A 13,919-nucleotide genomic window follows, 5' to 3' on the forward strand; every position below is an offset into this window, starting at 1 on the left:
TTCTAATCAGCCCAGGTTTTCCCCAAAAAGTGCTCCAATTAGCCACAAAGCCCACATCGTTTGCAGGACACCACCTAGACAACCAGCGGTGGAGCGATGACAGCCGGCTATACATGTCATCGCTGGTCACATTGGGGAGGGGTCCAGAGAAAACTACGGAGTCCGACATTGTTTTGGCGAACGAACACACCGACTCAATGTTAGTTTTAGTGACTTCCGATTGGCGTAACCGGGCGTCATTAGCTCCTGCGTGTATTACGATCTTAGCGTACTTACGTTACTCTCCCCCTTTAGTGTTTATTAGTGTTTAATAGGAATTAGTGGGAGATGATGGAACCGCACTGCAGGAACTTCCTGACCCGTCTTCACAGACATAATGTCTGTAGAACCAGTCTTTTTAGTTTATTCATTCGTTGTGTTTATGCAATTCTTAAAAAAAGGTTACACAGACCCGCACGCACGTACCCACGCACACACACACAGGCTTGCGGTGCTATTGACATAATGCTTCCCTAGCCCCTTACCCTAACCCCCTAACAGTTTTAGCTTAGCAAAACATCATCCTGACTGGGTACATCAACATAGTCTTTAGGTTTTCCTGATTTACCTCTGGTGACACATCAAAGCAGATTTGTTGCGTGTTGTACACTGACCTCAAGGCTGTGGGGATCAGCCTTTTGAAATCCAAATTCATTCTGTTCTCATTTGTTTCAAACCCTCTCGCATTTCACTCTCTCTGTTCTGATCTTTCTCTTACATACCAGTAGGTTCCATTAAAATCTATATTTGGAGTAGCAGACCCAAACATATTTGAACTTTTTGACTGAAGTGTTTCATATCACTGTGCTGCTGCCAGAGCCATCCTGTTTTCAGTTGAATGTATGTCTCATTTCCTTCGATGCGATATATTAGAACCAGGTGGAAGTAATTTCACTTTGATTACTTTCAGGATTTTCATTACTTCTGGTACAAACCTTTAATGACAAACTGATTATAGGCAGCATAACTTGAAGGCTGTTGCAGCTTTAAAGCCATATACAGGTAGTTGTCTTGTTACAGTTGACTGTAGAATCATATGCTACTGAAAATAGTCTCCAGCATATGGCAATCAGCCCTTTGCGCTGCTGCAGGCGCTCTGTTGTTTTCCCCAACGGCCCCAATGTGTTCCTGTGATGGTTAATTTTGTACACCTGGGTTTATTGGTATTTAAGCCCTGTCTTTTGTTTCATCCCTTGATGGTGTGTTGGTGTGTCACGTCGTAAGCATGACTGTTACTGTGAGTTAGGCCGAGGAGTGTTTGATGAAGTGGAGTTTTGTTTTGTTGATGTCTTGTCCTTTTGTCACCTATTAAGGTTTGTCGTTTTGTCATCCATCTTTAGGTTTGTTTACCTGTAAGGAACGAATCGCATTTGGTTTTAGCTTGAATGTATACAGCTTCTAGGTATTCAGCCAGTAGGATACAGTGCTGGTTTAGTTTTGCTTTTAGTTGTTCAGTGTCATTGTCTTGTATTTTATGTTTAGGGTCTACAGTAGTTGCCTGTCAAGTACAGAGCATAATTATGTAGATATTGTCTTTAGTTTAGTCGTTTACCTACATAGTGTCATGGACTGTCAGGAGGTCTGGACCCAAATGCACAGCGCAGGAGACAGGACTTAAATGAAAGTCCTTGAATGAAAATGAGAATAGATCCAGGGCGGCAGGCAAAAACGTGGATTCCAGATATACAGGCAGAGGTACCGACAGGGATTAGGCAAAACAGAATAACCAATAGGAGTTAAGTACCACATGGTTCTTTTCTTTACCTTACCAAGAAACAACTAAATGTTTATGTTCTCTCATATTACATTATGTTGGTGGTCTTTTATTGTAAAGGTGGGATTCTTTGGTACCTACTGCTGACAAACAGCATTTCCTTGTCTAATGATTTATTCAAAGAGCTCTATTGATAGGTTTACCTGAAACTAGTATAGAGCTGTTGGCATGCTATGTTCAGCTGGCCAGCACCGGCAGGAGTGAGAAGATTTCTCCTCCAACCACTTACACCAACAGACCTGCCCAAGATTTAATGAAAACAAACAGTCATTTAATGCTGTATACAAAAAGACGTTTCTGTAGTTGCATAACAGATAACACAGTTTACATCTCAGACTAGGTGTTGGAAAAATACTGCAATTAATCATTGAAACATATTTTGCTGAAGCCTCGTTAGCTGTGCTATAGCCCTGAAGCTTTCTCCCTTCTGCTCTGCAAGAAATAGGGATTACCAGTGTGTAGCATCCTTATCTGATGAGCCCAATGCTTGCTTTGTGCAGGAAATATTTCCCACGTTCTGTGTGACTATACACCTCCTAGAATGCAATACTTATTATGAGCTGAATCCTTGTCTTCTCTTCAGTGAGAGGAAGTTGCCTTTGCTGTAAACTGCAGAAGAAGGTCTCAACTGATTGTGTCTGCTGCTATTTAAGGTTTACAAAGGGAACTAACAATTTCCCTAACACTAGGAGTAATAGTTTGGAACTGCAGCATTCTTTATTTGGTGTAGTTGCATAAAACTTCATTACAAAACTTATTTCTGAGTCTTGCAGTCTGTCAGACATCTTTATATCTCTGTGGTGGTGGGTACTTCTCCTAGCGCATGTTTGCTTTCTATTCAGCATAGGGAAGTCCACAGTATGCAATGCCTGTGTCTAACAGTGAAATGTTACTTACTTTCTACAGCTATGGAGGAGCTGGATGGAGACGAGGTCCGAGTGTCCTCCAGGGGACGCTTTGCTGAGAGGGACATTGTCCAGGTGCATTTTATTTTGGCTTTACAATGCTCCGCTGTGGATGATGGTTGATGATGTTTATCACTGTGACCAGCAAATCTCTGCACGGAGAACATTACTATTATGATATGCAGCTCTTGCATTAACATGCACATAGGCAGTGTTGTCTTTCGCTTGTAAGATGATTCTTTTGGAAAGCTCTTCTCACTAATCAGAAAAAGGGGATTAGACAAAGCTGATTTCCCCTGGTAGATCTTGCCTCAGGGACGCTGATGTCATATATGTGTGACTGCAATTCTATTGCTTTTTTACACCTGGACTGTAGACGGTACAGCATTTTGATTGGTGGAGGTTGTGAAATGGCATTATTCGCCTATAAAAGTTGTAAAAAACTAATACTAATACTGTAAGTATTACCCTGACACAGGATGAATCTACCCTCACCCATGCTATAACAACGACTCAAGCAATGTGGGAGTCCAGGATGCCACAAAATTAGACCTTTAGGTTTTTTGCAGTATCTCACACTCATGAGGTCAGACACGTGTCAAGAGGGCGACTCTTGAGGCCCAGGCCCTGCTTTTTAAACAGAGGTCCTCATCAATTATTAACCCTCTGGAGCTGGCCCTTCCCTGCCACAGAATACAGTATGTGCGTTAACGCTGCTGACTCAGGCATGTGGCCTTTCTTGTGTCAATGTGGAGTGCTGTACTGTGTTTTGTCAGAAGTAGAAAATGAAGCTTTGAATTACACAAACCAGGTCAGTAAGTTTTGAAAAAGGTTCCTTGACCCTTTCTACAACTACTCACATCTACAATTGTGTCATTCTGCTGAGATTGACATTAGGTCTGTTTACATTGTACAAAGGCAGAAATCTGCAAGGCTGTTGCTAGTTGACTGTATGCACCAACACAAGGTCAAATGTAAAAGTTATTTGAATTGTTTCAATCCTGTGATTGTTATTCTAAATCATAATCAGAGCTGCTCAGCTGCTTGAATCACCCTGATATCATCAAAGTATGATGCTGTTTTCAACACTCTACAATATGACACTACAAAACGTCTGTGGAAAGATTCTTTTAATGACATTGGCGATAGCTTCATGTTTTGGCTTATTCATCTATTCATCAAACTATTCTTATAAGTACGATATGTAATATTACTCCAATATGAATATATGAGTTGGTTTTATATATTTAGTCCTGTTTTTAACATTTTAACAGCAACTGCACAAATTGTCCTACACAGTTCGTTCCTTTCCGGGACTACATCGACCGTTCAGGGAACCAAATCCTGAGCATGGCCCGCTTAGCCAAGGACGTCCTGGCAGAAATCCCCGACCAGCTGCTTTCCTTCATGAAGAGTCGGGGGATCGAGCCACGTCCTCCTCTACCTGCCACCTCTGACTCCCCGTCAATGTCCACTGCCACCAAGACGACTGAATCCACTAAATCCACTAAAACCACTGCTCCTGCTCCCAAAAAGCACGCAAGGAAATGAGGGCACAAGAGACATGCAGTGGTCTCTGGGGGGTGGGTTGTATCTGTGTTTGAGTGTATATGTGTATCACATCAGGATCAGGGTCACAGGATCGTTTCCACAGTAAACAACTGCTAGAAACAGCAGACACCTACCAGAAGGAACTACATTCCATGCTTGAAAGCTAAACACAAACAAAAGGCAGCAAGTTGATACTCACTGGTAGCGTCCGACCGGTGGACACGAGTTCCTTTTATAGCTTTTTGAAAATGAATGGACAGCTATGTTGATGATATTGTAATGTTGTTAAATGAAGGATTGTAAATGCTATACATTTCGAGGCCTCAGACATGGGGGGAGGTGCTGGCGGGCCCCTCCGGAAGGAAGGAAATATGAAGGCCATAAAATTGGTGTGAGATAGAGAACAGACTGGAACGCCCTGCACTCCAGCACCTCCACCTGATTATTTCAGCCCTGGGTACAGAGCTGAATGTGTGTGTCCCTCGCTTCTAAACTCTCTAACTCTCTCAGCTGAGGCTGTTGCTAGGAATGCAGGCGAGTGTCTCTAGTTCTTACTGCTGTCTGAAACATGTACCACTTTAAAACTAAAATACTCTCTGTCCAGGGCCGGTCTTGGCCAAGTTGGCGCCCTAGGCAAGATCATGATTTTACGCCCTCTACTCACCACCTTTACGCACCCCCCCCCCTCCCAGCTTGCAATAGCAACTATGCGCCCCCCACCAGGCTCACAAACGTGATTTTGGACAGGACGGGAACAATTGTTTTGTGATCTGGGCAAGATCGTGATTTTGCGCCCTTCTCCTCAGCTCCGGGCATGTTTACGCTCGTTTACGTTTACGCCCTAAGCGACTGCCTCGTTCGCCTATGCCCAGAGCCGACCCTGCTGTGTCTGTCCATCTGATCCATCCAGGTCCAGTTTCCTTCAGTGGCAAATCAACATTTGACCTTCTGTCCAATTTGACTGACTAGCTGTGGTTGCAAGACGTGTGGAAGTCCTTTGCATTCAAATGCTCATGCACAATCTGTCACCCTTTATAATCCACCTCCACTGTTCTTACCCAGGCAGCTGCACATCATTCACTCCTAAGCTTAGAAGGCTCCACGGAGACACGGCCCAGCACAGTGGAGTTCCCCCCCTCCTCATGTTGGTCATTTGAATGCTAAAGGCTTAACAGGCCACAGCATACATGCACCTGCTACCCCAGTCAGTGAGAGGGAAAGAAACCACCAAACACAACCTCTGAGACACTTTATATGTAGCAGTCATGTTACCGGGCATGTTTGTCACACCACACAGTTGTTCTGATTTTTATTTGTTGTGTATAAATGAGTCAAGCAAAGTGAACTAGTGCCTGACTGGAAATGCAATAAGCGACTTTTACTGTACGTACACTCCTAAGATAAAGCTGTGCAGTTTCATTCAATGTTTTTAGTCTTTGACACTTGTTTTAGCAAATAACTGAAGAGAGAGAGACACAGCTGGACAGGTTCTAATCTAATAATAATCAAAATGGAATGGCCTGCATTACTGAACTCACGCCTGTATTGTATCGGAAAGGAAATGGATATGTGGCCTTATTTCTGTCATAATGCTCCCAGTGTGTGTGATGGAAGACTCTATTTTTATATAACAACACAGGAAATATGTTATTCTGCATGCTTATGGCTGACATGCTGCCAATGATTGTACCTGTTCAGTATCTTTATTCATACTTGAAAACGACGTCCATCTGTAGACATATGGTGACTTGTGACTGTGACTTTTTTCCATTTCCACTATCATGTACAACATATTTAAAAGGAACTGCCAGCGTAATATACAAAAAACGTGTAGAGATAGACCAGTGGTAGGGTAGATTTATATTACTCAATGTTTGAACATGCATGCGTGTGGTTCGGGCAACACGTACAGAACCCAAAGTCTTTAACAGAACCTATCGGCTATTTTTGTATGAGGCATGTTTAACTTTCGATGCAGTGTTTACATAGTTTAATAGTTACTTACACCAACAATGTGTGTTCTCCTTTTTCCCCAGTTTGGTGTATTCTGTACATACTAGGTTATTGTAGGACAAATGTAAATACATTTAAAGTGTACAGAATATTTGTGAATGGTCTTCCTTCCGACTTCTTTCTGGTACACGTGTTGGTCAGAACTGACATTGTCACTGTTTTCTGCAGCATCTTTCACTCTGGAACCAAATAAAGGTATTTAAGGCTCATTTCTTTATTAGAAATGCAATTAAATGTGTTTGTTTGCTCTGAGTAAAGGGACCGTAGGCTCATCCAGCAAAGAATGTTTTTTTTTTCATTTCAATTGATTTCCGTGTATTCTTTAAACACAGGTTTAAAGGAGTTTATAGTTAAAGCATATTGATTTATTGAGCTACACTGCCACTCAGTGGTCCTAATACTAAGAACACTGACCTGGACAGGTCCATTTTTTGAGATAAGAGTAGCTTCAAAATTTATTCTACTTATGTGTGTATCTATAAATGTTAATTAAACTAAGATTGTTTGGATTTGTTTTTTCCTAAAAAAGACTTGCAGTAATTGTTTAATTTTATGTGCTCCATTTAGTTGCTATATGTAGTGTACTGTTTTAACTACTGATATTTTCTCTCCTGCAGTTTTTTTAATTGTTCAAAAGAATTTCGTTGTTTTTTTTCTATAAATCAACTATGTTAGGCTATAACACAGAAATATGCTTTTATTCACAACGTCAGGTTTGAGAAAATAACAATCCAATTAAATTAAATTGTTACCCAAAACAAACACTTGAGTAGCACTAAATAAAAGTGGAGAATAACTCCATTTAATCTGCAGCAGAACCAGGCTCGTGGTGAAAGAGGAGAGCTAAATAAAAAAATATATGTATACAGTATATAGCATGCAGAGAATAAACATACAGCCATGCAAAGAAAGGGTCTGGGTCTTTGGTCGGGAGAACTAGCGGTTTCTAAGGTTTAGAAACACTTACTGCTGTTTCTAAATCATTTAGCTGTTGCTAAATGAACAATAACAAGCAACAAATGATCTCAGGGTCACACACAACACACAGACGTGTCCCAGCCTGTCCCCCTTTAAGCATATCCCACGTTGACGTTTAGAAGAACCGGTGCTGGGATTTCCGTGGTGCACCTGAAAGTGTCCGACGGCTTCAGTAACTGTGTAGTGGCTCCGTGGGTCGTCCCCACCTACCAGGGCGGTGCTTTTCTAAGTCGCTGCTACAGGGATACCAAGATGGAAATCCAGGGGCTTTCTGATGCCCAAAACATCCATTCTCAACATGGCGCCCTACACAGAAGCATTTCGGCCCCACTTCGATCAGCGACAGGGTCGATCCCTCGTTTTATTTGTAGTGAAAATGAAGCGGGCGGACAACTGGAGGCGCCTGAATTACAAAGTGACGACAACAACAACACCACCAGGCGGAGGACGTCGCCTTTTCGCCTGCTGGCGGAAAATGGCAGCGAAGCCATTTCGCCTGTCGTTAAACCACAAGCTGCCGATAAAAGTGGCACCAGGCAGACGGTCGGAGTTCATAACGTGAACACCGAGAAAGAACAAGAGGTCAGCGCTTTGCTCGGCTCGTTCTGGAGGTGCGGGGCCGACAGTGGGGGCAGTGTAATGCAAATGGCGCTGCCTCTGTTCGAAGGGGAAGAGGAACCGACACAGCAGCGGCTGCCGACGTTACCGCTTCCAGCTTTACGGCAGCAGCGTGAGGACGGCGCCTCCCGGCAGCCCTCGCTGGCCGGACACTGCTCCGCTGCGACCGGGAGCTTCGACGCGCCGAGCGGAGCCCCCGACACCACCCAGGAGGCGTGTGCTGTTTTTGACGGCGCCCGAGAGAATGGGAACGGCGAGGCAGCACACGCTGCGACAGGTGGATCACCCGAGAGCTGCGATCCAATGAAAGGGACCGGGACAGACGCCCGCGGCTCCATGGAGGCTGGCAACTGCAGCAGTGTGATTCTCTGCGAACCCCACGACAGCTTGAACTGCCTCGATGCTCCGTTGCTAAAAAGAGCTGAGCACGAGTTTAGTTTACTTAACCATAGTTTAGCTGTGGTGAATTTCACGCAGGCGAGCGGTCACCACACAGTCGAAGACGTTGTTTTGACAAACAAATATGGCGAAAAGATCTGTGGGCAGATCTGTACTGAAAACGACGAGGCCACGCTGGTCGGGGAGTTTTCTTCGCCGTCCGATGAGAGCGGTGTCCTGATTTCAGAGACCTCTGGTGTAGTTGAAGCCATGGACGCCTCCGGCTTTATTTCTGAAGCGTCGGGTCTGCAGGACATTGCAAACCGAGTCACGGCCTCCACCAGTCCGCCTTCCAGTGAAACCTTTTCCGGAACCATCACGATCAACAATCAGAGCATCATAGTGACCATAGAAAACGGAATACTGACCCTCGCCGCCCCCCCAGAGGGGCATGTACACAAAGAGGACGACATGGTGAGCCTGAAGGAACATCTGGGCATGAAGGACCATGAAGATATTGTTCTTCTCAACTATGACAGTGGCACTAAGTCCATTGGCAAGATCAGCACGCTAGCTGTGTCCAGCGGCAACCAGCAGGCAGAGCCCAGACCCGCTTTGTCTGTGAGCGACACAGAGCTGGGTCTGGTGGATGATTGCTCCTTGTCAGAACTAGGCACCACATTGGACTCCTGTCCTATCGTCAAGCAGGAGGTCGAGGAGCTGTGTGCCGTAACGGAGGCCAGTTTGGACGACGCCTGCCCCAAGGACAGCGCTGCAGACGGTGCCAGTGAGGAGCTGCCGCTGGTACCACCCGTCCGGTCTAAGAGAGAACCCGTGGCCTCTTTTGATTGCCCAGAACTTGGCTGTTGTGGTTCATTCGACTCGCGTCAGAAGCTAAAGGTTCACCTCCTGAACCACGCAGAGGACCCACGGCCCTACCAGTGCACCGTGGAGGGCTGTGGCTGGGCTTTTGTCACCTCCTACAAGCTGAAGCGACATCTTCAGTCTCACGACAAGCAGCGGCCGCACGCCTGCCACTTTGAGGGCTGCGGGCGGTGCTTCACCACAGTCTACAACCTCAAGGCTCACATTAAAGTCCACGAGCAGGACAACTCCTTCATCTGCGAAATCTGCAGCGAGAGGTTCCGCAGTGCGACGCGACTGGCCAATCACCAGAGAGTCCACTTTGAGCCACAGCGACCCCATAAGTGTGAATTTCCAGGTAACGTGAGCGCACATGTTCTCTTCATATCTTTATTATCCTTAGCTTTCTCAACTGCTGTAGGTCAGATTGAGCTCCAGCCTGTAGCACCCCCCCCAACACACACACACACACACACACACACATGCTACCTCTCCATATACTCTGGAAACAAGTACCTGATCACTGCCTTTTGAGAGTCATGTATGAGTCAACAAAGGCCGTCTTCCATAGTGTATAACTGCATGTCATACTGGAGAGGCACAAGCGACTGTGTGGAGTCTGTAAAATTACAATTAATTCCCGTAATGTAACAACTTCTGAACTCTTTCCTACATTTGGTGCATTTCAGTGTAGTGTTGTTTTCTCACAGGCTGCGAGAAAACCTTCATCACCTTCAGCGCCCTCTTCTCCCACAATCGTACGCACTTCAGAGAAACGGGCCATTTCACCTGCACTTACCCCGGCTGCGATAAGACTTACGACAAGGCCTGTCGTCTCAAGATCCATATGAGGAGCCACACTGGTGAGTGGAATATTGTTACGTCCCCTACTTCTACCACAGGGTGGGTCTGATACAGGTAAAATTTAATGAACTGAAACTAACTTGGGATTTTACCTCTTACATTTCAAATTAAGGTAGATAAGGAGGTAGGCAGTTAGAGCAGTCCAGCCCAGAGGGAAGAAATGCATGGATTAATTATCACCATCATGTGTTCCAGTCTGTGTTAGGATGTTGTGATCTGTTTTTATCAAATGCAGCACTAGGTTGTAACAGGACAAGGACTGACACTAGACGTTGTCTGACGTGAACAGATAATCCTGACTTGACTTTAACCAGAGCTGTTTCTGTGCTATGATGGATCTAAAGCCTCACTGGAGATCTGCTCACATTTTCTATATTCATAGAGGAGAGTGGATATCTGGTTTGATTACAGCGATTTACAGTTTGATTACAAGCCTGTTTGCGGACACAGATTTAAACTAAGGGTCTAAGAGACAAGTAGATGATTTGGATGAGTAATTTATTAATGTTAACGTCCCCCTGCCAATTATGTGGATCATTCACTGTGGTGACTATTGACGGGATGAAGCTGAAAGGAGTTACCTATTTATTAACGTCAGCTTGAAATGATTTATTTTTGAAAAACAGTCATGTAAGTAGGTTTTTCAAGTAAGACAGAGGTCAAAAAACATTAAAACCAGGTCTGAACAATGCTACAGAAGGTTACTCTGGTTTATATAGGATTGTTTTGTGATCCGTCCAAAACCTTGTGTTCTCAGGCGAGAGGCCGTTTGTGTGTGACTCGGAGGGCTGTGGCTGGTCGTTCACCAGCATGTCCAAGCTGCTCCGACACAAACGGTAAGTCAGCTGCCAGTCGGACTCGCTATGTTCTTCTATAAGAAGAGGGATTTGCTTGTGAATGAGGCATGGGAACAAATCTGTTTAAGTAGTATGTTTCTTTTCTTGTTGCTAGAAATTTCATGACGTTTTCTGTTTGTCTCACCAACCTCAATATGCTTCTCCGTGTTCATCAGGAAGCACGATGATGACCGTCGTTTCGTATGTACAGAGGAGGGTTGTGGGAAGTCCTTCACCCGGGCAGAGCACCTCAAAGGTCACAGTATCACCCATCTGGGCACCAAGCCCTTCCAGTGCCATGCGGAAGGTAGGTCCAGGTACCAGTAGCAAAACATGGTGATGGTGGGTAATGGTTAGGTAAATGCTTTTAACATTTATATTTGTTATTCTTTAGGCTGTAATGCCAAGTTCTCAGCACGCAGCAGCCTCTACATTCACTCCAAAAAGCATAAGCAGGACGCCAGCACCCTGAGGACCCGCTGTCCTGTGGCCAACTGTTCTAAGCACTTCTCCTCCCGCAGCAGCCTTAAGAGCCACATGATCAAACACCATAAACTCAGTCCAGGTTAGTTTTGACTTCGTTACAACTCAGACCTCAAGCTACAGGGGTGGACTTAATTTGGCTTAGATATTCTGAATATCCTCAGTGGAAAAGTAAATTTGTGTCTAACATCTCATTTTCTCATTCCTATCCTTTATCTTTTCCCAGACGTTTTGAGCCAGATGGAGACCACAGCCACACTGACCCCAAGCAGCGAGCTCATCAGCTCCACCCCAACTATAGTTGCTGGGCCTGGCACCACCTCGGGAGACCAGCTTACCAGCTTGGACCTTACTTCGCTTTTCTCTGCTGTTCCTGGAGGGGCTGCAGCCTCCGCAGGGATCGGAGTGGGACTTCCTGTCGGAGGTAGCAGCTCTAATGGTACTTTCACCGTAGATCTCTCTCTGGTCAGCTCAGGCATCCTTACCATCGACCCCTCTTCAGTTGGCCCCACGCTCTGTAACGGCAGTAACACCACGTTGACCAAGGCAATGGACCCTCTTATTATAGCAGCGAGGGCAGACATGGGACCCCATCATAGTCTGGAGGGAACAGCAGGTGATGTTCTACACCCTCAAGGAACCCTTAACCTGGATGATGTTCAGACGGTTACCCCAGAGGCCCTGGGAACTCTTACTGCCCTCACCTTGCAGGGGGCTGGAGCTACTGTGGACTCAACGCTACAGCACCCACTCAGCGCCTCTAGTGGCTTGAGCATGGAGCCCACAGCCACTCTGACTGTTACTCCTGTGGCTGAGCTGCTAGCCTCACCCTCTAAGGTGGTGGAGGTGGGGGGACAGGCGGGAGCGGGACCTTTACTGGGCTGCGTGGAGGTGCTAGGACCACAGGAAGGGGGCAAGGTCATGACCCATTTTGTTTTTCCCAGTCCTAGCAGCAGCTTTAGCCCTCAGAAAGAGCCAGAACTCAGTGCTGTGTCTCCAACAAGCTTCCTGGTTAGTGAATAGTATTCATGTTCTTGTTTCAAAGATCTTACTAAATGTTTAATAATTTCCTTTCCTGATATGTGGTCCTGTGTGTCAGGAGAGTGGCGGTTCAGCTAGAACAGACTATAGAGCCATTCAGCTGGCCAAGAAAAGGAAACAAAGAGGCCCTTCTGGTAAAACACACACATTGCTTTATTCACATCAGACATGCGACATGGAGAATATATTTCTGACTAAGGTATATGTTTTCTTCAATCAAGGCGGTTCAGGAGTGGGACAAAGAAAAAGCAAGGGAGCAAAGGCAGCTTCCAGTCCTGCACCTCTAGCTTCATCTGCTGCTCGCTTTGGTGAAGGAGCCACGGCCAGTGGGGGCTTGGCCCTGCGTGACCCTGTCACTCAGTATATCCAGATTCAACTGCTGCAGGTGAGACCTCCACATTAGAATAATGGTTCTGTGTTGAGGCAAGCATGGTGTGAATGAAAGATGTGGCTATTCAATGTGCGTGAATGCAGGATGACCCAGCCAGTGACGGTGACCTGGCCTTCCAGCTGAGCGCTCAGGCTTCCAGCTCCCACTCTCAGCTCACTGTTGATCTGCCTGTCAACATCTTACAGGTGAGACCATTTTTGAATTCCAAGCATAGACCACACAATGAGAGAGGGGAAATACCTCTGACTGAGAATTATAACATGAATGGTGTGTTTTATCAGGAACCTTCAGTGATGGCTGAGGATGACAATGGCTCGGACAACTCCCAGTTTACAGGAAGCACAATCAACCTTCAGGACTTGGAGTGATCACCAGAGGTGATGGTCGACCTCTGTCATTCCAACACTGTCTACAGTTTACATTGACACGTGCCATGTTCAACTCCTTCGAACAGCTGCCTACATGTGGGTGCTTCTACATATACGGCATCTTGAGAAGAGGAGAAAGCATTGAAAGCAGCCTGTTTCTGTCTTCAAGCTGAGAATATTCTGGTATCAGTTACCAGAGGCTCCCTGTCCCTCTTTCCACAGCGCTGTACCGTGGTGCTACGTTGCTGTAAATGCACATTCTGCACCGTCTACGTTCCAGTTGCCTTACAGACAACTCACATTGTGCTCATATCTGCTTTTTTTTTCTATGGCAACAGTCAGTTCATGTTGAAAAAATTTGCCTGTTGACATGTTTCTGTAGTGTATGTCAGGACTTAATGCTGTCTACTTATTATTTATTGTTCAGCTGTGGGTTTCCAGAATGGCAGAGCCATAACACAGGGATGAATTAAAGAATCAAAGCACAATCACAACCCTTGTGTTGTCCTTCATTTTATGGTTAGTTTGTTTTGTTAATAAAGGCATAAATAAAACCATATTACACCCAAGAACACATTTGAGGGCTCCATTTAATGTGTTTAACTCAAAACTTTAGTAAATTCCTGATCTAGTCAGGAAGCTGGACACCTTAGACCTAGAGCCTTATCACAGAGAGAAAAACACTGACATTTAAACTGTCTTGTTCTGTGTAATGACACGCTCGATCCATAGCACTATGAAGAACGAGTTCATCTTAGTTGCCCAGAAGAAAAGACTTTGGCCTTTGTCTGCAGCTCAGTCTAGAACCAGCAGATG

General features: G+C 45.4%; 2 protein-coding genes across 7 annotated transcripts in view; both read left to right on the forward strand.

Annotated features, from left to right (window-relative positions):
• The window catches only part of LOC114856236 (copine-9-like), a 135,872-nt gene extending 129,381 nt beyond the window's left edge, over positions 1–6,491 (forward strand). For all 6 annotated transcript variants that reach the window (XM_029152040.3, XM_029152038.3, XM_029152039.3 and 3 more), the window contains 2 exons: positions 2,720–2,793; positions 4,018–6,491. In XM_029152040.3, the coding sequence (XP_029007873.1) occupies positions 2,720–2,793; positions 4,018–4,269 (326 nt within the window). In that variant the 3' untranslated portion in view covers positions 4,270–6,491. The remainder of the gene's footprint in view (positions 1–2,719; positions 2,794–4,017) is intronic.
• A 919-nt stretch (positions 6,492–7,410) lies between these two features.
• Positions 7,411–13,597, forward strand: si:dkey-156n14.3 (zinc finger protein ZXDC). Its single transcript, XM_029152037.2, has 10 exons — positions 7,411–9,478; positions 9,831–9,983; positions 10,742–10,820; positions 10,997–11,127; positions 11,215–11,385; positions 11,530–12,314; positions 12,403–12,478; positions 12,566–12,729; positions 12,819–12,920; positions 13,017–13,597. Exons 1-10 carry the CDS (start codon positions 7,513–7,515, stop codon positions 13,101–13,103), a joined length of 3,714 nt encoding a protein of 1,237 aa, XP_029007870.1. The 5' UTR covers positions 7,411–7,512; the 3' UTR covers positions 13,104–13,597.
• The last annotated feature ends 322 nt before the right edge of the window (positions 13,598–13,919 follow it).

The sequence above is a fragment of the Betta splendens genome, chromosome 5, assembly GCF_900634795.4.
Source record: "Betta splendens chromosome 5, fBetSpl5.4, whole genome shotgun sequence".
Classification (NCBI taxonomy): Eukaryota; Metazoa; Chordata; class Actinopteri; order Anabantiformes; family Osphronemidae; genus Betta; species Betta splendens.